Source organism: Pituophis catenifer, unplaced genomic scaffold, assembly GCF_029215685.1.
Source record: "Pituophis catenifer annectens isolate HBS135680 unplaced genomic scaffold, rPitCat1.0.hap2 SCAF_3, whole genome shotgun sequence".
Lineage (NCBI taxonomy): Eukaryota > Metazoa > Chordata > Lepidosauria > Squamata > Colubridae > Pituophis > Pituophis catenifer.
Window position 1 is genome coordinate 161,963,396 of NW_027256883.1, and position 22,446 is coordinate 161,985,841.

General features: G+C 37.6%; 1 protein-coding gene across 1 annotated transcript; it reads right to left on the bottom strand.

Annotated features, from left to right (window-relative positions):
- Positions 1–3,277: 3,277 nt before the first annotated feature.
- LOC139315070 (embryonic pepsinogen-like) lies at positions 3,278–21,657 on the bottom strand. Its single transcript, XM_070941095.1, has 9 exons — positions 21,563–21,657; positions 12,591–12,762; positions 12,021–12,138; positions 9,942–10,060; positions 8,450–8,649; positions 7,116–7,229; positions 6,580–6,715; positions 5,664–5,762; positions 3,278–3,415 (listed from the first exon to the last, which is right to left on the bottom strand). Exons 1-9 carry the CDS (start codon positions 21,655–21,657, stop codon positions 3,278–3,280), a joined length of 1,191 nt encoding a protein of 396 aa, XP_070797196.1.
- Positions 21,658–22,446: the final 789 nt, after the last annotated feature.

The following is a 22,446-nucleotide window of genomic DNA, read 5'->3' on the forward strand; positions in this document are numbered from 1 at the left end:
GTGTGTGTTTGTTTTAGTTATCTGTTTATTAATCCGTTTAAAATACTTTATTTATAAAAACTAAGGTATTTTAAATGCATTAATTAGTTGAACTTAGCTAATAATTTTACTAGCTGATGCTTTCTTTCTTTATTGTTTTATTTCCCCTTTGTTTTTGTAGAAAAATAAAGAAATATAAAATTTACAACCTCATACTTTGATGGTTCTTGAGTTTGAGTTTCCTGCCTATATTTTTCAAAAATATGTCAGCTGGTGATGTTGCTAAACCTGGGGCCGTAGATCTGGATCTATTTTTTTCTGAGTTCTAAATTTCCACTGATGTCCATAAAAGTGTCCTCCTTCCTCTGTCCTTCCCCCCATGCCCACCCCAATTAATTTCTATGCAGATTAAGTTCATGGGAGCTGAAGGTAAAAAAAGAACTTTCTCCTTTCACTTGGTGCAATCTCTCCTGTGAATATCAGTATCTATTCTCCTTGCTCAGAAGTCAGACATTCCTGCAATGAATGTCAAAAGATGATCCCCACTTGCCCCCCAAAAATCAGAGCTAAAGCTATTCCCCAGCTTTTGGCAATGCAAGATGTATGGAAAACAGCCTCCATCAGTAGCATTAATTGACAGCCTTAAATTTTCTGAACGTTAAGCAAACTGAGACCATCTCTATAGGCCCAGATTGCCTGTATACATGCTTTTTTTGTGGCCTATCACTTCTTTCATGTGAGCTAAGTTTATTTGGTTCAAAGAGATTTGGGTAGGAAATGAATTGGTTTTGTCTTCAATGAAATGCAATTTTTCAAGGGATTTATAGACATGCCCTGCTTTCTAAGGTTTGAAGATACCCCACTTATTATTTGCTAAGAACATTCCTGACATTGGAGTGTTTGTCTTGTAATTAGCCTGCTGATAAGGCAGGCTAAGATGGGTTTTAACACAAAAAAGTGTTTTCAATCTTTTGTGGATTTTTCATGAGTCCTTCTGCATAGAGGAGAAGAAATCAGAGGTCTGCTAAGAGCTGCTTAAGACTTTGTGTTCCATTACCATTTTTGTTGTGGCTGTCAGGGAGATGGATACCTTATCTTATTACTGTTATTTTTGAAAGTTCTCTCCATGAGACTAATTAGCTGCCAGTTATTTTTTCAACTTCTTGCTCGGGGTTGAAGGGCTGCAATGTAGGATGGTGAATATCCCAGATCACCAAAATGTTATTTTCATTGGGGAAAAAAAAGACTTCCCAAGGAGCTCCCTGAGCAAAGCCAAAGCCAGCTGGAGCAGTCTTTTAACACAATATTCAATGTCAGTGTGAGGCTGCCCTCACTTAATCTCCAAATAAAAATGATCCTTGGCTCCGTTTGTTGAGAAAGGTATAGTTTTATTAAAGATCAAGTGGATTGCCTACCCAGAACTGAGATTTGTGCACCAAAATCCCAAATGTTATACTTTTCCCTTTCCCCTCCTTGATTGGTTTTCATTTCCCACCCCAATTAAAGTATCCAATTATGATCTTGCAAGCTGTTTTCCTAATGGTCAGTTCAGGCGTGCTCTGGTATGCCTCCTCCTTCTTCCTCTAGCTAGGCGACCTTGAAGCAGTTCCTCGAGAAGGCATGTTTCGCTTTCCCAAGTATTCCCCCCCTGCCCCGCCCCCTCTTCCATAGGTGGGACTGATGTCAGATTATAGATGGAAGACCAGCAGCTGCTGCTGTTTTGAAGGAATAATTGGGTGAGCAGAGTGAAGACAGACAACGGGACTGCTGAGACAGACAGTTTAACATGAAAATGAAGACAAGAAGAAGCAGTGAAGGCTTAGGGGTAGTTTACCCCATGCTTTCCAATACAGCCATTTGAAAAACACAGGCTATTTTGCCATATCAGCCTTCAAATCATTCAGCAGATGGAGGGACAACTGTTCTCCTGACAAACAAACAGTCAATAAGTAAAAGTTGACTGTGAACTACCCCAAACAAACCAACTCCAGATAATATCCTAGCTGAGTGCAAAGAAAGGCATCAGACCATCTTTGAAGTTCCCCAACCCTAGTTAGTCATACTTTCTGGAGAATGATTGGTAATTCATTTCCCCACACATAAATATCCCTGATGGGACAGGGAGAGACATCAGAGATTTTGCTGATTGTTACCCTGAAGCTACCACAAGTTACAATGTGGGGCGGTAGCAGCACTAATTGGATTGCTAAAGGTAGGCTGTGGGGCCAGTGCTTTTTAGACCAACATACTTTCCTCTCCACTCAAGGCACATTTCTCTAGATATGAGGAAGAACCATAAATATGCATTTATAAATATAAATAAGCATAAGCAGATTTCCTACTTCCTGATCTATGCCTTGTGTTCCTGAATCCTATTTTTTTTTTAAATATATGGCAAGGCCACACATATGGGAACTTAGTAAAGAAATGTTTTATGTCAAAGACCAGTTTCTTCTATCTAACCAGGAACACCTTCCTTTCAAAGAGTCAGTTGGCAGGTAGTTATGACCAATATAAAAGTATAATCTCTACCTGGAGATTGTTTTCTGTCAGTCTAGGAATCTAATATGTTTTATCACAGCTCGTGCAAGCCGACATGAATATGTGCAAAGAACACAGCTTTGGAACAAGATATTATTTATGTATTTATTTTTTGCATGCAAGAGTAATCAGAAATACCTGAATAGTGCTATCATTTGCGAATTATCAGCTATTGTGTTTAAAAATACAGGACTAGAGTTAATTCAGTACATTGCTGAGAAGTTAAACTACAGATGGATGTGTTGATTCATTTCATTTCATTCATTTCATTTCATTTATTGGATTTGTATACCGCCCTACTCCTGAAGGACTCAGGGCGGTGAACAGCCACAGAATAAAACACATAAATACAAATTTTAAAAACAGAATAAAACCAAATTAAACAATTTGGCCGAGACAAATTTAAAACTCAATAATTTTAAAAACAAATTAAAATTTACATTTTAAAGGGGAAAGATTTAGGCCAGGCTGGCTTGATTGAATAAAAAAGTCTTGAGAGCGCGACGGAAGGTGCGCAGATCCGCGATCCTCCGTATCTCCGGGGGGAGCTCATTCCAGATAGTAGGTGCCCCCACAGAGAAGGCTCTCCCCATGGGGGCTGCCAGTCAACATTGTTTGGCTGACGGCACCCGGAGGAGCCCCTCTCTATGAGAGCATACCGGCCAGTGGGAGGCTATTGGTGGTAGCAGGCGGTCCCGTAAATAAACAGATTAAACAGATACAGTATTCACTGTTGTAAAAAGCAGGGTTTTTTTTCTTAGATTGCCTTTGCCAGCCCAACTCGATTGTTGCCTCTGTCAAAAATGCTGTAGTATTCTCTTATGAACACATCTCCTAGAATCCAGTTACTCCCACCAGTTGCTTGGAAACCAGCGGTGCAATAGCCTGGTAAAATCTAGAGAGAAGGAAGAAGACAACAACAACAACAAAAATTAAAAAACAGCCATAAGACTGAATCTGTGCAGGGGTTATTCAATGAATTAATTTTAGTCAAATTGTACCAGTAAACCTACAAACACACACACACAAAAGCAAGTGAAAATATATAAAGGTACATATAAACAAAATAAAATAAACGCTAGTGTATGGTCTACAGAGAGATTGTTAGTTAAGATGATATCCAAAGGAATAAAAATCCAATTCTTCAAGTAAGAAAGCTCTTTAAAAGCTGTATGGAGATCCAGATTTGTGAAATGCTTTGTGTGTTGCTTCATTGCGAAAAGAATTGAACTGTAACATTATCCTCTCTTTGAACTGTGCCAGCAGATACAGTGAGACAGGATAGTATTGAAACCCTTTCTGCTAGTTCAGGGGGGAAATGCCAGTGAATTTATGTGGACATTGTAATAGTGTTGTTTTGTATCGCTGTACTTTTAATCCAGGAAGGCATCAATAATATAGAAGTTATTTGTTTTTATTGAGAGTTATTAATATCAAGAGTATAAATTTTCAGGAGATAACACTGTTGAGAGATCAGTTAAAAATTTACAGACTCATCCGAACAAATGGATATGCTTGGTTAGTGTAAATTTTGGCTTGATTCTTTGTGGTTTAGGATGTTGTGCAAATCAGCTTATTCCATTTATTTATAGTTTAAATACAATTCAATAAGCACATATATAGAAATTATAAGGAGATTCAGGCTTGGAAGTGGACTGTGGTTTCCACATATTCATTGAGCCCTGAAATAATATAATGGAGGAGATTCCTTAGCAGCCTATTTTTTCACAGGGTGATTAACTTGGTTCTGTGTTATTATTTTCGTGTACTAACTACTCACTGATTAGTATCCCCCAGACATAGATAATATAGGTAGGGTTACTTAGATGTTTTGGGACAATGCCTAGAATTCCCAGACAGCAGAGCTAAAATTAGGGCCCATACTTTTCTAGAATTGTTGGAATTATAATTCAGCATATTTGAAGAGTTGAATTGGATAAGATAGTATATAATCAGCAGGCATCAATATCTGGTAAGTCTAGTGCAGAGATGCCAGGAATAGTATGAGATGACCAGGCTGAACCTGAGGAGGGGTCAAACATGTCATAAGTCACAAGCCCCTTGAAATCCGCAAGAGATCTAAGCTCAGCCCACGAATGCCTCTTAATTTCTGCTCATTTCCCTTGACCATTGCTAACCCAGATTTTGTAGACAGCTTAAGCTTGCAATAAATCTTTATACTCAGATTTATTTGAATCTGAATCTCCTGATTTCCCTGGCACTTGACAGGTATGCTAGGAAGGATCTCCCAAGCACATCAAATTTGGGCCTTTGTTTTACTGCTATGCTTATGCTTTTCATTTTATTGTGGGAACATAACTATGGTGTGCTGGGGTAGTTGGACATAGTGGTATCTGGAATAAAGGAGTAATAAAACTTATCAGACTATAGCTTTACGTCCCATGTATTTTCCATATAAAATACTGTACATCATGTTCTATCTAGAGATTAATGCTGCTCAGCCTTGGCAACTTGAAGATATGTGGACTTCAACTCTCACAGTTCCCCAGCCACCAAGTTGCTAAAGTTGAGAAGCTCTGATCTAGATTATAGCTGCTCTTTTTCCTTTCGTGTAACCTTTTGACTTCAAGTAACTAAAAGTAGAATGGCGAGCAGACTTTTTTTTTCTCACTGCCATTGCAAAAACACATATTGTGGTCTTAAAAAGAAAATGCAGAAAGTGAGATTTTGCAATTTTCTGTGCAAAGAGGAAACTAAGGGGAAAACAGCATTATTTTCTTCCACATTTTGCCTTTCCTGGAACAGCTAAAAAAACACTTGCGACACCTGATATCATACTGAAAATTTTGGATCAAAAAATATTGATGGTGATAAACATGTAACCTGCAGGACAAAATTACTAAAAGTCAAAAACCGTATTCAAGAATCAAATCTATGTTAATCTAATAGTATCTGAGAGCAGGTATGATTGCGCTTCCACAGAGCACCTTTATCCTTGAATTTGAGATGTACTTCAAAAGAACATCTCCAGACCCAAACTGCATTACTAAGAATATTTCTTACAAAAGATTGCCTCCATCTTTCCATTTTCATCCCTTGCCTTGGACAGAGTTATGCACTTCTAATCTGCATAGAAATAGTTGTAACCAAGCACTGAGTATAAATCTAAATCTATTATGTACCTGATTAGTATAAGCTGCTGGGCTCAGTGGATAGTGGATTCCATTGATCACAAAAACAATATCAGGCAGTTGACTGGGATTGCTGCAGTTGATTACACGCTACACAAAACAAGGAAGAGTGTTCTTGAATTATTCTGATCACAACAGATAGTATTTTTTTTTAAATCACAAAATGCAACATTTTTGTTCCACATATGAAATTTCAAGAAAGTAAAATTGCTGTCTTACGTGGTAATTCACTATTATGTTTATTAAGTGTTATGTCCCAAAGGTGCTTTTTCAAAAAGCAACTGGGCTTTTTTTTTTTTTGTTTTTCCTTGAAGACATTACGCTTCTCATCCAAGAAGCTTCTTCAGCTCAGAACTGAAAAAGCTTCTTGGATGAGAAATTAAATGTCTTTGGGGGGGGAGTCCCATTACCTTTTGAAAAAACACCTTTGGGCAATCATGACCTGGATGACTGAGAAACTCCATAAACATTAAGTTTTATGCTTGAGGTGAACATCAATTTGCAAATCAAGATAGTTTCAGTTACTCTGATTATATGATAAATGCAGGAAGTGTTTTCTTAATCAATCTCTAGGGAGATTTAATATTCTTTACTATTTAAGGATTTTTACAGCCATAACCCATGATCATCTCATACACTTTATACGTAAAACAAAACCTTAACAAGACTATCAAATTTACATTTGAATTTTAATGAAATGTACAGGCAGAAATCTGCTGAAGTGGAAATCCACAATGCAAACTGAGCAGTAATACAAATCAGATATCTACCAATCTATGTATTTCCATACCTAACCCCTTACAGCCTGGTATTGTATGGCCATCAGTGTGATAAGGATGAGTAGAAGAATCTTTCAAGTGTAATGAATGACAAATACAATGGCAGAGAATAAGGGGTTTAATCTTACCTGCCCCTGTTTAGCTCCAATGGCTTGTAGGATGCTAGATATGCCGGATGGTGGACCAGCCAAGAGGGAGGTACCTGTATCAACAATTGCTTGACAGCCACTATTGCAGGCAACCGTATTACCATTCACTAAAACACTAAGAAACAGAAATCATGTGATGGTGATACTAGAAATAAAAAAGGCTACCACTTGTTAAAATATAATTAATGTGTCCCTTAAGAAGTTATTGTGAGGGTGACTAATATGATTCTATACTATATAATTAGTCAAGGCAAAACCAGGATATGTGTTTGAAACTGCAGAAAGCAATTATAATAAATGTAGCTGGGAATTTTTTAGAGCAGGAACCTCTGCTCTTCGAGTATGTAACATGCCATATGTAATCAAAATTTTCTTTCCAGAATTTTTTTTCTTTCCAGAGCTTGTCTTATTTTCCTTTTTTTTCACTTGTAATGTCCAATAATAGTAAAGAGCTCAATCTATATAGTATATTGTTTATAATCTAAATAATAGTACTTATGGCAAATCCTGCTTACCTGTCCATTGAAATCTGCCAGTATGTTTGTTGACTCACAGGGATCCAGTTAATAGAACCAGTATAATGAGAATGATCTATTCCACCAAAAGTGATCTTGCTCCCAGTTGCTTTTCTGAAACATGAATATGAAGTTGTCAAGCCATTTGATGCATATTAAATTTTCAGCTAAAATTGTGACTTTTCAAAAACTTGCTTTACTGTTACAAAGTGCCAGAAGATGTTCATATCATGATTACAAAGAACATTAAATAATAACTGATATTCTCCCATGTCCCAGAATTTAAAAAAAAGATTCCTCATCCACACATGCAACAAAAGAAACCAAAAGGATCTGCTTGCTCTTTCCCACTTTTTCCATCCATTCAAGACTTTTCTTCACTTTGTGCATATTTGGGGGAAAAATGCCACCAAGCAAAGGACCAGGTAGAAGTGCTCAAGGATCACCCCATTAATGAAACAATCTGTTCATAAGCTCTATGGAGTTCCAGCTTTTCAAAGAATTGCAAAAGAAAACATCAATTTCAACACAACCATAGCTGACCCAGAAATCCATTGGCTCAGTTCTCTACTACTGCTGACATAGTGGAATCAGAGATATCCCATGCTACTTTAAACCTAATGCAGAATCATTAAGAGAACTTGCCATGAGAAGTTCCAAAGGTGCTTTTTCAAACGATAATTGGATTTTCTTGGTTTTTTTCCTTGAAAAAGTTTCACTTCTCATTCAAAAAGCTTCTGAACTAAAGAAACTTTTTGGATGAGAAACAATAGCATAGCACTTAAAGTTATATACTGCTTCACAGTGCTTTATAGCCCTCTCTAGGCAGTTTACAGAGTCAGCATATTGTCTCCAATAAACTGAGTCCTATTTTACTGACATCGGATGAAAGGCTGAGTCAAGGCGGTCAGAATTGAACTGCTGGCAATCGGCAGTTTGCAGAATTAGCCTGCAATACTGCATTCTAACCACTGCACCCCAGGCCTCTAAGAATTAAAACAAGGGGAAAAAACCAAGAAAATCCAGTTGCCTTTTAGAAAAGCACCTTTGGGACAACCATGACCAGGATGATAGAGAATCTCCATAGACATTTTGCTGTGAGAAGTTTGGCCTTTACACAAATGCAAGCTCATGCAAGCTCAAATGCTAGAACAACAGCTGTCTTAATCTTTGCTGTTGAATTGTTATAGAGTTATAATCCATGGCCATCTCATACACTTTAAGAATACAACCCAACTCTGTGTTATTCAGGTGACATGATTGGGCTGCCAAAGAAATCTATTCCATTTTCCTTCCACCACTAACAACAACTGGTAGATCAAAATATTATTTACCGGCTGAGATAAACAGAAAACAAGTCTTGTTGCACTAAACCTTCTTTCATCAAATTATCAAAGACAGGAGTTGCTTGATCAACCGAAATTGAGGGGTAGGCTAAGCCTAGGATGCCATCAAACTTTGCATAGGTAAAAATGCTTCCTGGCTCTTCAGTGCTCAAACCAAAAGGTTGATTGGTATCAGAGTAGCTGGACACCTAGAAGAGAAACACAGTTTTCTTTTATCTATTAACCTGGTGAACCCCAGAGCAGACTTTTAATATTATGAGTGACGGCCACCCCCATAAGCCTAGGCTCATATTCTTCAGCACACAATTAAATTAATAAATATCACGGCTTCAAGACAATAACTGAGTCAGCCACGGCCTTTTACTAATTAATTCAAATTACTGAAGAGACTGAGTTTGCCCAAAACCAGTAACAATTCTATTTTGTTTTGCTCTCAGGCTCCAAGGTGAATGTATAGCTGCTGGCATCATGCACAGACCTTAGTGTGAGCTCCTTTCTGTATGTCATTTCTGTCATTTTTCCCCCTCCTTCGCAGAAATGAGCATAAGACATCCGTTGTTACTGGGATGTTGATGGGATGGGATGGGTGGGTATCAATAAGGCCAAGTCGGTGCCCACAACCATGAATTTGAAACACCACCTGGTTTTTTTGAAAAACATCCCATCCCCTTAAAAAGGGCAGGAGCTTTGATGGTTGTGACTGTTATCTGATTTTATTTTTTTAAATAACTACCCACAACTTGCCTTGCTATCTCTAATATGTTCAGGTACCATAGCCTAACATGGGAGGTTGAATTCTAAAGCCATACAGACACTAGTATACAACTTTAAAAAATAATAAAAAAGAGAACCAATAAGAAGCATAAACTATGCACATCTAGAGCAAACAATCCCTTGGACAAATGTTATCCTATACCAGTGATGGCGAACCTTTTACTTACCGAGTGCCGAAGAGGAACACGCTTCACGCCCTGCACACGCTTGTGTGCCACCTGCGGTAACATGCAGCTCCTCCCCATGTGCTGCGCACATAACCACACCATCTGTGCATGCACACAGCTTTTGCACATGTGCACTAGTGCACGCTGCGTGCACAATCTCACCATATGCACATGCGCACAGCTTTTGTGCATGCGATGCATGCGTGCAAACGCTGTCTGTGCATGCATGCACAATCTTACGCGCATGCACAAACACGCGCACATGCACAAGAGAGCTCCAAAGACCAGCTGGGTCCCCTGAATTGCACGCATGTGCACCAGAGGCGCACATGCGCAGTTTCAGGTGAGTTTGGCGACGGCTTGCATGCCCGGAAAAATGGCTCTGCATGCCACTTCCAGGACGCATGCCATAGGTTCGCCAACATGACCCTATACGGTTAAACATCCACCTCTGAACTACACCATTGTTGGAAATAGACTTTATTAACCATTTATTATCTGCTCATCTTTTAGGTAGCTATAGAAATGCATGGTTTTACCTTCACTGTGTCGTATCCTAACAAGCCCTTCATGTTTCCTGTGCCATACCAAATGGCCATAGTCTTTCTTGCGCTCTTGAAAGTAGAAGAAAGGCTTGGGTTAAATCGTTGATGTTTTGCTAAATGTAAAAAAAAAACAAAAAACACCAGTAATTAATTAATATTAAACCAGCTTTTAATCAATGGTGGGTATCAAGCTCAGTACAATATACATTTCTTCCTGAGGAAAAATATTGCAATGCTTTACAGTGCAGAGCATTTGAATTATATTATTATTATTATTATTATTATTATTATTATTATTATTATTATTATTATTATTATTAGCTGATTAAAAGGAAATGCTTTCCTTTTATTAGCCAATTAAAAGGAAAAGCCACATAAATAGTTAATAAAACTAGTGGATAGAATTATTTACTAGAGGAATATCACTTAAGATAAAAAGAATATTATTTCTGGAAAATATGATATGTTACTGTTTGCGTCAGTCTTCAAAGACGGAAATTGATTTTAACACGACCATTTTGAAACCTTTTGCTGAAAATTACCCTGTGCTTTTACAAACTAAAATTTATCTGTGCAGTCATATAAATGTCTTCCCGAAATCAAATCCCATAATATTCAGTGGAATATATTCCTTAGAACAAGAGTGTCAAGCCCAAGGCCCAGGGGCTGAATCTGGCCCGCGGGGCTGCCCTGGAAACAGCGAAGGACTGGCCCGCAGTGCTTCTGCCAGTGAAAACGGTCTCCTGAGCTCCATTTTGGTTGCTATGGCTTCCTGCAACCCTCTCCCAGTGAAAGAGGGTTGCAGCAGGTCGTGGCAACCAAAGACGGAGCTCAGGAGCCTGTTTTCGCTGGCACCACAGACCACCACAGAGGCCGCCAACACGAGTGACATGAAGCTGGCCACACTCACCCTGGCCACACCCACCCCGGCCCCCTGAGGTCAAACATAACCCTGATGTGGCCCTCAATGACATTGAGTTTGACACCCCTGCCTTAGAAGATTGCATTCGGTTACCCAAATGCTATACCTGCTTATTGTTAGAAGCCAAATCCCCTTGCGCTCAGTGGGCCTTATTCCTAAAATCCCACTGCCAAACTCTCCTGATTCTTATTTAACGTTCATGGGATGCTGTTCTCTATCATTCTAAATCTTTTTGAATCTTGGATGTATACCTGGATATGGAACATTTATAGGGTTTGAACTGCCCAGCTGATCAGTATCTGCCCTTTATGGGCAGTAGCCTTGAACAGGCAAAGTAACCAGCTCTTAGGTGTTGACCAGAAATCAACTGCTTTGGAGAGTCCTTGGTGCTTTCTTAGCTTGGTTGTTTTCTTGCAAACGTTTTATTTGGTGCTAGCACTAAAGAAGTTACACAGCCAGGTAACAGAATGTCTGCAAGAAAACAACCAAGTTCCGAGAGCACCAAGAAGTCCACAGTTGAACCCTGAGCTATATGTATTCTATTGGTATCAACTGCCAATTTACCATGCCCACTTCTTGCCTTGCCCTGTACCCTTCTACTGATCTTTAAAAACATAAAATGAAATAAAGTAAGCATATTTCTATGCCTGAGCTCATCACAATAGCATGCTAACGGACCTTGTTTTGTTCCTTTAATTTATTGTTTGGTCTACTTTTCAAGCCCACACAGTGCTAAATAGCAGTAAAAGAAGAGGACTGAAGCAGACAAAATGTCCTCTCCACAGAAACGCAGGCTATCCTGTATCAAGTGCTTTCCCCTCTGTGCTGCAAAATGAGTTTTCCTCATTTTTAAGAAAGCCAGTGCTAGCTGTGTATTCTGCTACAATGGCATGCCTTCAGGACAGCTGGGTGAAATTTCAGGGAGCAGGGCCTCTCATGCCATTATCAGATCTGCATCCCTGTTTAGAGAAGTTCTTCATTAAGTAGAGCAATGGCTTCAGGCAATTTTTTTTTTTCATCTTGCAGGATTTTCTAGCTACGATGCAGTGAAACTGCATCTTTTATAGCTATCACTGCTATCCAGTATATGTAATACAATTTAGTACATTTATGAATCCATTTGATCAAGTCTGATGAAGACAGTTACTTACTACATGCTTGACTATTGCAGAATATAGATGGTACCCAGAGATTTGATGATCCAGTGTCGAACACAACAGTGAATTCCTGCGGTGGTGTTCCAATATAGATTGTTCCATAGTACTGGGACTGTTAATTTGTAAATAATAAATAAATGTTGGAAGACCTAAGTACAGTAGATCTTTTTGACAATGTTTTAATATTGAGGCATGAAATAAACACCATAAACCTAAGTGTTACAAAATAAAGCAATAGAAAAAGCATCTATAGAAGGAAATAATAAAACAAGGTAGAAACCAAATGAATTAACAAAAGGGTGCGCCACCCTTTTAGCTACATAAATAAGAGTAATCGAGCTAGCATTATTTCACTTGCATTTTGACATTTATATTGGTAAAATAATTTACATTTGTTCAAATATCACAGGAAATAACATACATTTGGGAAAAGGTTTTCCCATGTTAAAACATACTATCTGGACACAGGGCTCCAAGCTAGAGAGCATCAAGGACTCCACAGTTCAACCCTGAGCTACCTATATTCTCTCCTATTGGCAAAGCAAAAGAAAATCAGCAACTTACATCTAAGTAGTTCATGAGTGGTTCATCAGCCAGCTGACCAGGATTGAAAACATCTGGAGAATGTGTGGTGTACTTAGTACTAATGTCATAACGATGTTTCTGTAGAAGACTTTCCAGCAAATGTTTCTTCCTAAGAATATCTCTAAGTTTCTCTCCTTTCCAAAGGGGAACCCTAGCATACAAGAACAAAATGAATAGATGCTATGTTGTCATTCCTCTCCTATACATGTGTTCCTTTTAATGGAAAAAAAAAAAGTTATACTGTTTCACATTGTCATCCACTCTATATCTAAATTAAGTAAAAACATTTATGGATTTCAGTCAAATATCATGGGCTTTCAACTTGACTCCTTCAGCAGCAAAAATATTAATACAGCCCAAACTCATGAACATAATAAACCATACATCCAAAAGAGTTGCACAAATGTAAGAGATGATATGACTGCCTAAAGAAAATGCTACAAGTTAATTTATTCCATTTTTAAACTTTAAAAGCATTAGTTGAAATTTTTAACTAGTTTCTAGATATTTAATATCTAGAATATTTAAAATATTTAAGATAACGTTTATATATTAGTAAAACCAAAAGAGTATAATAATGCCTTTAATATTGGCTCAATCTGCTTTCTCTTTGCATTGTATTGTATTAAAATAACAATGTAATTTTAAATCTGAATATACCATCCATAGTTTATCTCCCCTGTATTGCCAGAATAGAAAGTTCATGAATAAATCAAGTAAACAAGCAAACAATTGCAGCTGTCAGTGATGAAAATATTAGTAATAAAATGAGGACTGACTCAACAAAACATTCAGAAAAAGCCACAAGAGTGAAGAGAATTGCTAGGCACTTCATGCTGCTCCTTCCACCAAAGATCTCCAGTTGTGCTGGTGCCTGCTCTACATCTTGTTGCTATTTTATAGCTACTGAAGTAGTACTCACCTTCTTCTGAATAACAAGTTATCTTAATTCAACAAAAAAACTCTAATCTCTGGTGACCAATTCACTTTGCTCTCTGTAAATACATTGAAAACTTATCAGGATCTCCAATATGTATCATTTGCTGTAGTTACTATATTGCCAATCAGTTTCAGAGTAGTTCATGACTTGATTATATGTATAGGACTAAGCAGCTGCCAATCACAATATACCAAACTATTCGTTTCAAGTAACATTACTGAAATCCTCAACAAATTGGAGATGCTATACTGGTAGAGATGTTTAGGATCGGGGTACCATTCTGTGTCTTAGATGCTTTACCCTTGTCACCATCTTTTTTGAATCATTTTTATTGTTTTTATTGCAACATTACTTTCCTTGACTAAACATGATGCACATAAAACCATATTAAAAGCCTAGATAAAACCCAGGATGGTACCCAAAAGCAGAAAATAACAATTGGACTCAATTTGTAATCTGATGGATTGGAATTTGATTTGTTGCTGCCAGACATGAAGAAGAAAATCTAGTCTGACTATTATAGCCTTGGCAGAAAAGATTGAAAAGGAAACAGGTACAAAAAATTCAGAAATAATGGAAATCATGTGTGATGGACTGGATTCTCTTGGCAAGATGGGCTGCTGTGTTTTCAGAAAGACCTTTGAACAATGGATGCTGCAGAAATATTTACATCAGAGACTGCAGTAATAGTCCTTGTGAATGAAATGCAATTGCTGGGAAGATCCTTAGTTAATGGCATTATTAGTAAGAGTAATCTAAGGAATGGTTTATTGTTGGATCAGAGATAATTAGGGTGATTTGTGACAGATAAGAAACCATTGTAGACTTTCTAAGAGTTAATTACAATAATAGATTGTTGCAGAGAGCTCTGAAGTTTAACTTCCTTGTTGAAGTTAAACTAATACATCTATTAGTAACCAATTCTACATTAATATAAAATAGGTGTATCACAGGTGAATTGGTTACTAATAGATGTAGATCTTAAGACCTCTTTGTAAGGGGAGAAAGCTATTATTTCTGTAACATATTTGTTAGTGCTCAGTTGGGGGAAGATAATATGAATTTCTGTTTTTTGTCTTTTAATTCACATGTTTAAAATGTTTTTGTCCAGTTTTGTCTTACTTTTGTATTTTTTTTAAAAAAAAAAATTTCCTTTGGAGTTTGTATTTTAATTTTCTGCATAAAAAAATTAAAATTAAAAAAGAAACATTAATCAAAAAATTGTAAGTGCCAGCCCAAAACATTCTGTTGTTCTCACTCTTGAATTGTCAAACGTATCATGAAGGATTTGTGCACAGTGAGATAACAGGTCATTGTGAACATAAATTTATAAAGAGTAGAATTTATAAAGATATATTCATAATCTGTATATAAAGAGGGGGAAAAAGCATTTCTAACACATACATTCTCTCCAACAGATTATAGGAAATGTTCATACTTTGACAGCATTTTGTGCATTAGTTGATTTACTATGTAATCTCCAACAGGAGTTTACTATTATGCAAATGCAGACTTACTCTGCTTAGAGCAGACATATTGAAATTAATGGAGTTTACATTAAACGAAGCCTCATAAATTTCAATTGATCTTCCGTGTGATTAGATTTCATTCTATTGCTATGTTATTGTTTACACACAAAAAACCTTATATAAGCAGCCCAATCTTAAGTAAATTTGCTCAATATAGTTCTTGCTCTCTTTAACCGGATCGAACTCTGTTCACTGGTCATTGCAGTCTTACGTTTTCATAAATGGCAAAGGCTAGGAAGAAAGTCAATGTATCAGAGAGGGGTGAGGGAGAATGTAAGTTCCACATGACCTTGTGTATTTTTCCAGTTCTTATGGTTCCAAGGCAAATGTTCCACTTTTATCTGAAGTCCTTGGCACGTATCTTTTGAGCATAACTGCTTAGGAAAGTTGAGATTATATCAATATATCTATATTTAGTACTAATTAAATATATTTAATACTAATATAAGTTCAATGTTAGAACATACCAGAACCTCTTAACAGGCCCTGCTAGCAGTGCTATCATGTTGCTGATATACCTCTGAATGTACTGTAAAAAGCTTTATCATGATATCCTTTGCTTTTTGTATCAGTGACAATTAAAATTAGAGTAATAGAATCTTCAGAGTTGCGTGGTAATCCCTCTCAAATAGTCTCTTAATGTTTTTTTATTCTTGAAAACCACACATGAACTATATTGCTGTTATTTACTGGTCCCACTAATATAATCTTGGTTAGGTTTACTTGTTACAATATTTTTCCTTACCTATTCCATAGCTCAAAGCACAAAGAACTGATATATCCATGATTCATTTTAATGTGATACTGTATCTGTATTTCTCTGCTTCTTGTTTCTCAGCTAAAATTGTCAAACATTTCTTTTCAACAATATTTTTTGGATCAATTCAACAAACTTCAAGATGACATTTCTGGTTAACAAAAGAAAAAAAATGCTGTTTTCTCTGTGTCCTTTACTGAGTATTTTTATATATTATTTGGTTAAAACCAATAAAACAAACCTAAGATTATTAATTTACTATTTTAAGTGAGAATTAATGCCAAACAAAGGGACCAGATTAGCCTATTTTGAGGCAGGGGAATGGAATTCAAAAATGGCATCCAACAATAGCATCCTAAAGCATCTTCACTGATGATTTTGCATTTTTTTTTTCTTTTTGGAATTTTTGAAACTTAGTTATGGTATGGGAAAGATACAGGAAGTAAGAACATGTCCACAATTATCTCTAAACTCTGTACTGTATAAAATATATCAGAAAAGTGTTCCATGTCAGGTTTCGAGGTCGTCTCAAATAAATTGCATTTCAAACAAAGTCTTTGAAGGAAAACTATTTATTAAGCACGACATTCTAAATCCCGACTCCATCGAAGCCAACACTGACTTCCAGACCCAAAACCCTCCCTTTCCGTTCCCCACTCCCCTGCACTCATTGGCCATCTTCCAAGTCATTCTACCCCTAATCTACTGCTCCAACTCAAAGGAATTTCCCCCCTCCCATCCCATCTCCTAGGGGATATTATCTCCAGGGAAAATAAGTAGGTGAAAAGTCAAACGTCCCTTTCCAGATGCCTCCGCTTCTCCCTCTTATGTCAGCACTAGAGTAAATGCAGCTTGAAGTGCTGACATTGCATGCATTTTGGTGAGGCTTGTTGGAGTATATGTTTGAAGAGAAATATTCCCACCAAAATATCTTTGTTTGTGAGAAATGTTGTAAATTATACTTTTGTTAGTCTGCCCATACTTTTTCAGACAAGGGATGCCATTGTTGCATTGCATTGTTGCATTGCATTGTTGCATTTCCCATTGCACAACATGGGAAAGTGAGAAGAACCAACAAAATTTTAGGAAAGGACAATATCGTGTATGGTGTATCTTGGCTAGAAGTGGGAAGGAGGCACCATTTGAAAAATATGTTGATGTATCTTTGTGGCATATGGATTTTGTGGCCTGGCCTGGCTGCTATTCTGCTGGTGTGAGCCAGTTTTTAGAGTGGGGAAAAAAAGGAGAAAAGGACACCAACATCACCACGAGGCCTGATAAGCTGACCTGGATGCTGGCTAGGACTGGTGTGGGGAGATTTTAGACAGCAGTCCATTAGTGCAGCAAAGTATATGGATGTTGGGGACTAACAACCCTGGGCGGAAACCAGGGGTGAAATCCAGCAAGTTCTAACAGGTTCTGGAGAACCGGTAGCAGAAATTTTGAGTAGCTCAGAGAACCGGCAAATACTACCTCTGGCTGGCCCCAGAGTGGGGTGGGAATGGAGATTTTGTAATATCCTTCACCTGAAGTGGGGTGTGAATGGAGATTTTGCAATATCCTTCCCCTGCCACACCCACCAAGCCATGCCCACAGAACTAGTAGGGAAAAATTTTGGATTTTACCCCAGGCAGAAACCCATCTTCTTAGTTGCTGTAGGACATGCTGCCTTCTAAGCAAAATTTGGAGAAAGGGAGAGAGAAAAAGGAGTGAGGAAAAGGAAAGGAGAGTAAATGTAGCAAGAATGAAAAGAAAAACTGGAGGAGAAGCTGGAGGAAAGGCTGAAGAGAATTAGAGGCTGAAATGAAGCATGTAGGGCAAGTGTCAGCTCCTATTCAGGGACAGAACAGTTCAGAGGTGGCTTTCATGGAAGAAAGCAAGAAAAGACCAGAAGGAAGACCCAAGAGCCCAGATAAGAAATAGGTACTAGCTGGCTGCAAGTGGTGACTTCACTCAAGACCCAGGAGAGGATAGTGGAAATGACTGTTGTTTTAAAAGTCCTGGTCTACGAGGAAGGACTGGGTAGAAGACTTTGAGAAAGGTTCTTCCCCAATGAAAAAATGGAAAGTGTTTCAACTGAGCTGAAAATAATCAAGACATACTTAACTCTTTTTAGTAATCCAGTTTGTTTGTTTCTTTCCTTTCACTCTGTCTCTTGTCTAGCCCAGTAAAGAAGGACAGAGTTGGAGAGAAAAGGGGAGGAAGTAGGAGAGATAGCGGAAAGTAATTGCTGAGATGGAGACTTGGGAGGAAACCTGGCATCAGGATTATCTTTTAAAGATCTGGTGTAAATAACTATATGTAGCAAAAAGTAAAAAAGCCTTCACTGTCGTGTGCTTTTTCATCGCTTGCGACCTTTGCTAAGCATCACATCTCCAGTTCAAAAGCAAACCCTGTGACAATCTTATATTTGAATACCTTTGGCTTTGCCCTAGTAAGCCTTGGCAATCACTTAAAAATTCCACCAAAAGCTATTTGACTTGTAGATAGCTTGTCATGCTAGAAAAGGTCATTTGTATTTGATATTGATATATTTAAATGAGTCAAATCATATTTTTATTAAGGTTATCATCCTGACTCAAGAAAGCATTAAACAAAGCAAACAAGATTTCTTCTGCGTTATAGGTCACCCTTCTTTCTAATGACTTTGGGAGGATGTTTCCCAGTCATCTCAAATTCAGAGCAGTTTTGCCTGGAAATAGATTACTTTGCAAGGTGAAGACACGTGAGGTTGCAAATACTTACTGTTCCTATTGTATTTGAAGAGTGCAACATTCTTTGATGTTTTAGGCATCGTAGGTTGTAGTACTGGGGTGGGTTCCACTTACTTTTACTACCGGTTTGCAATGGGAGTGCCACACAGAAGCTTCTGCGCATGCAGATTGTCAATGATGATGACTGAACTGGGAGCAACCCACCACTGTTGTAGTACTTTCCTTCAAGAGACAAATTTCTAGTCTTTCTACTGTTGCTCTTGGTATGCCCATAAGAACTTCTATAGGAGAGTTGCTGAGTCAGACCAAAGATCCATGTAGTCCAGCATTCTGTGTCACATGGTAACCAATCCAACACATTTAGAAAGCTCACAAATACAGATTTCTGCTGTTGTTCCCTATCAGCTGGAGAAGACATCCTGTGATTCATCTGTGATTCAAGTGTAGTACATAAGCAATTAAAACCAAAAGTTTTTACTGTAGGCAGAATGTATAAATAAATAAATATATTTTGTAACAACTATGAATCTACCCTGTCGTCTTTTCAAATGTTTTTGTGACCATCACCCCATCTGATGACAGTGAACTCTAAGTGTATTCATGAGTCCAAAAAGGGGACACTTGGACTAAAGTACAACTTCTCCTTACTGGAGCCAATTTATAATAGCATTGCTAAGCTAATAAGAAAATGTAGGGAGATTTTAAAAAGCTGCTCAGATCCCATAATAAAAACACACCAATATTACATTGAACTAATACCCAGGTCCTACAATTTTAATTCAATCAGTGTGAAACCAATTTGGGGCAAAATTTGGAAAGCAAGGAAGAATGTTCACGTTTTAACATTTAAAGAATTTGGCCCATATATGTGTCAGTTTGTGTGCCACCAAATGCTTTTAAGTTGAAAATAGTTTGGGAAGGAGCAGCACATCTCATGGTGTTGGGGTCCTAATATGATGGTTGTCCACCAGATTGTTTGCTCTTTTCTCCTCTCCCTGCCCCTGCTCTTTTTGCCTTCTTGCTGTTAATTATTCAGTCCTCACTGCACAAGATACTCCCATTTTTAATCAATATATTGGAGGATAAAGCCTAAACCACCACCAGCAGCAAAAGAGTTTCTGCACAGAAAAGAAGTAAGAAGGTGCATCAATGGGTGAACAGGGGAAGGGGAGAGGGATTGTTGACTCAGCCTTCCATCCTCCTGAGGTAGGTAAAATAAGGACCCAGATTGTGGGGGCAATAAGCTGACTTTGTATAAAAAAGAACACCGCTTAGGGCGGGCCGAAAGCCCTACTAAGCAGGTATATACAAAAGTATGAAGGCTATTGTTTAACGCATTGTAAGCCGCCCTGAGTCTCCAGAGAAGGGCGGCATATAAATTGAACCAATAGAACCAATAAATTGTCATGCATCTGGTATCCTGCATGGGATCTCTTTATAATTTTGTCCTCAACTCTGAGTCTCCTTATTTACTGTATATATGACCAAAGAGAGAAATTGGGAATATGGGCTGACTGATAGAAAGAGAGAGAGAGAGAGAGAGAGAGAGAGAGAGAGAGAGAGAGAGAGAGAGAGAGAGAGAGAGAGAGAGAGAGAGAGAAATGCCATCTTCTGAAACAGGTATTTGTCTTTTGTGTTTTGGTGGGGGAGACAGAATGATGGCGTCACATTATTTGTGTTTTGAATTTCAGGCCACTCATTCACTTTATAATCTGTTTGCTCATGTCTCCATATTACCAGCTAACTTTTTGCAGAATGATACTTTGTGGCTAGCCAAGGCTGCTGCCATGGCAGTCTATTAAGTTCCAAATATGGCTAGATATAAAAAGGGGCAAACATTCATGCCATGAGAATCTCTGAGCCTCTGCAAGCTTCTCATTCATTCCCCAATAGCGCTTTGAAGTTGGTCCCTGCTCTTCAAACCCATCTGTTGGCCTTACAGTGCTGAGCCCAACAGCAAAAATCACTTCCTTACCTTGAGCTGCAGGGAGACAAATTGAGGCAGGAATGGGGAAATGGATACATATAAACAAAATGGTTGGAGTAGGGTGTCATCTAAACTAACTGAATAGAAATAAAAAATAGAAACTTCACAGAGCTGCACCTTATTAAAAAAAAAATAGTGTTACCGACTCAGAAATAAATCAGTTCTGCTGCCAAAGATATTTTGGAATCAGAGTTCCAGAACTGCTTTCAAACTGATGCAAGATTTTGTGTGTTTGTGTGTGTGGAAAGTATCATTTTCTAAAAGTGGTTAAAAAGTATGCATTTTCTTTCTCTGGCCAAAGTATTCTAAGAGTAATTACATGACTTGCATTACATGATATGACAGAGATCCAGTACTTACATAATTTATATACACTACAGGTAATATACTTCATTTTACAATGTAACACATATAACAATAATGGAAATATCTGCATGTTACAAAGGAGAAAATAATCTTATCAAGCATGATACATATCCAGGCCCTGTAATTATTGGCTTCTATCCACATTCAAAACAATGTTCTTGAGACAGCATCATGGATGAGAGTTCTTGTGAGGTGAATATTTTAAAGTTCTACACGTAACTCTATTTAGGCAGAAATACAAACTTTCAAACTATGTCAGAAGGATTTTTGTTCGTATTTCCAGAAAATGGCAAGATTCATTCTGATTAGGTGTCTTTTGTGGCAAATCTGTCTTCTTTTTTTCTTTCCATTATTAAATACTTTCTATCCCATCCTATTGAGCAGATCTCAGAAAAAAATGTGATCCATAAAACAACCCAACACCACTCCCCTCTTAAATAACAATTATGCATATTTTATTTCACACAAGCATACCATGTGTGGAGGAAAGGTTTCAGGCAGTGCTCTGTTTGATAAAGCATACTGGCTGGGAAACTGTGGGAGTTGGTCCATGCATGTTAAAATACTGAAGTTGGGAAACACTTATTTAAAGGATTGACTATGCTGTAACTAATGACCACTAAAGAATTAAAATGCTTGCCAAGGTTCAGGAAAGTACTGGAATCCCACTTCAGGAGGGTTCAGATCCAAAATTCTTAGTTTGTTTGTCCAAGGAGCACCAGTCTGGTTTCTTCCCTTGCCTGTAACAGCCATTCGGGTTAATTATAGCTAGTCAAAGTTGGAATTGTATAAAATCTTTAATCACATTCAAGAGGGGTGAGAAATCAATCTGATCAAGACCACATTAAGGAAAATGTCTATATGTTTTTTTTCCTCAGTTCCCATGGCAACAGGGGAAAAAAGTTCAGTAAGGAAATGGAAGAGAAGAGATATTCCTTCCTTTGTACTACAAATTTAATTGCTTTCCTTTCCTGAAACTTTCTGTGGCAATTTAACTTTTTAATCAAACTGCAGGAAATTGATTATGCTATGTTTTGTCTGCTTTCATCAGGGACTTCTTAACTTTCCACAATGTCACAACATTATGAGAGCTAAGCATTTTCTCACTTCTGTGGAAACACATAGTTTCATAGGGAATCTGCCTCTGATTGTACTAGTGAGTGTCAGAGCTACATGAAAAAAGTTAGCAAACCCTTTGAAGCTGGCAAATTTTCCTTGATGCAGTGGAAAACTATACAATCTTGCCACGAGTGACTTTGCACATTGAGATTAAACTGTGAGTAGGAAAGATGAGGAGAACACAAATATCTATTATCTATATATGTCTATTTGCTGTCTGTCTGTCTATCTAATCTATCTAGCTATCTAATCTATATCTATCATTTTTCCAGAAACAGTAATATTAACTACCTAGTTTTTAAAAAAGATATTCTGGAATAAATAAAGATGTTTCCAGAACTACAAAAATATACCCAGCTCACATAAATCATTCTGCAAGTTTACATTTTTAATCCCAGTTCTGGAATCTCTTCATTTGTTTTA

Coding starts and splice junctions, on each gene's coding strand:
- LOC139315070 (XM_070941095.1), bottom strand. CDS start 21,657: ATGGCTGTTACAGGCAAGGGAAGAAACCAGACTGGTGCTCCTTGGACA. Junction 10,061..12,020: donor CTGCAATAGTCAAGCATGTA/GTAAGTAACTGT, acceptor TTTTACATTTAG/CAAAACATCAACGATTTAAC. Junction 6,716..7,115: donor TGGCAGATTTCAATGGACAG/GTAAGCAGGATT, acceptor TCTGTTTCTTAG/TGTTTTAGTGAATGGTAATA.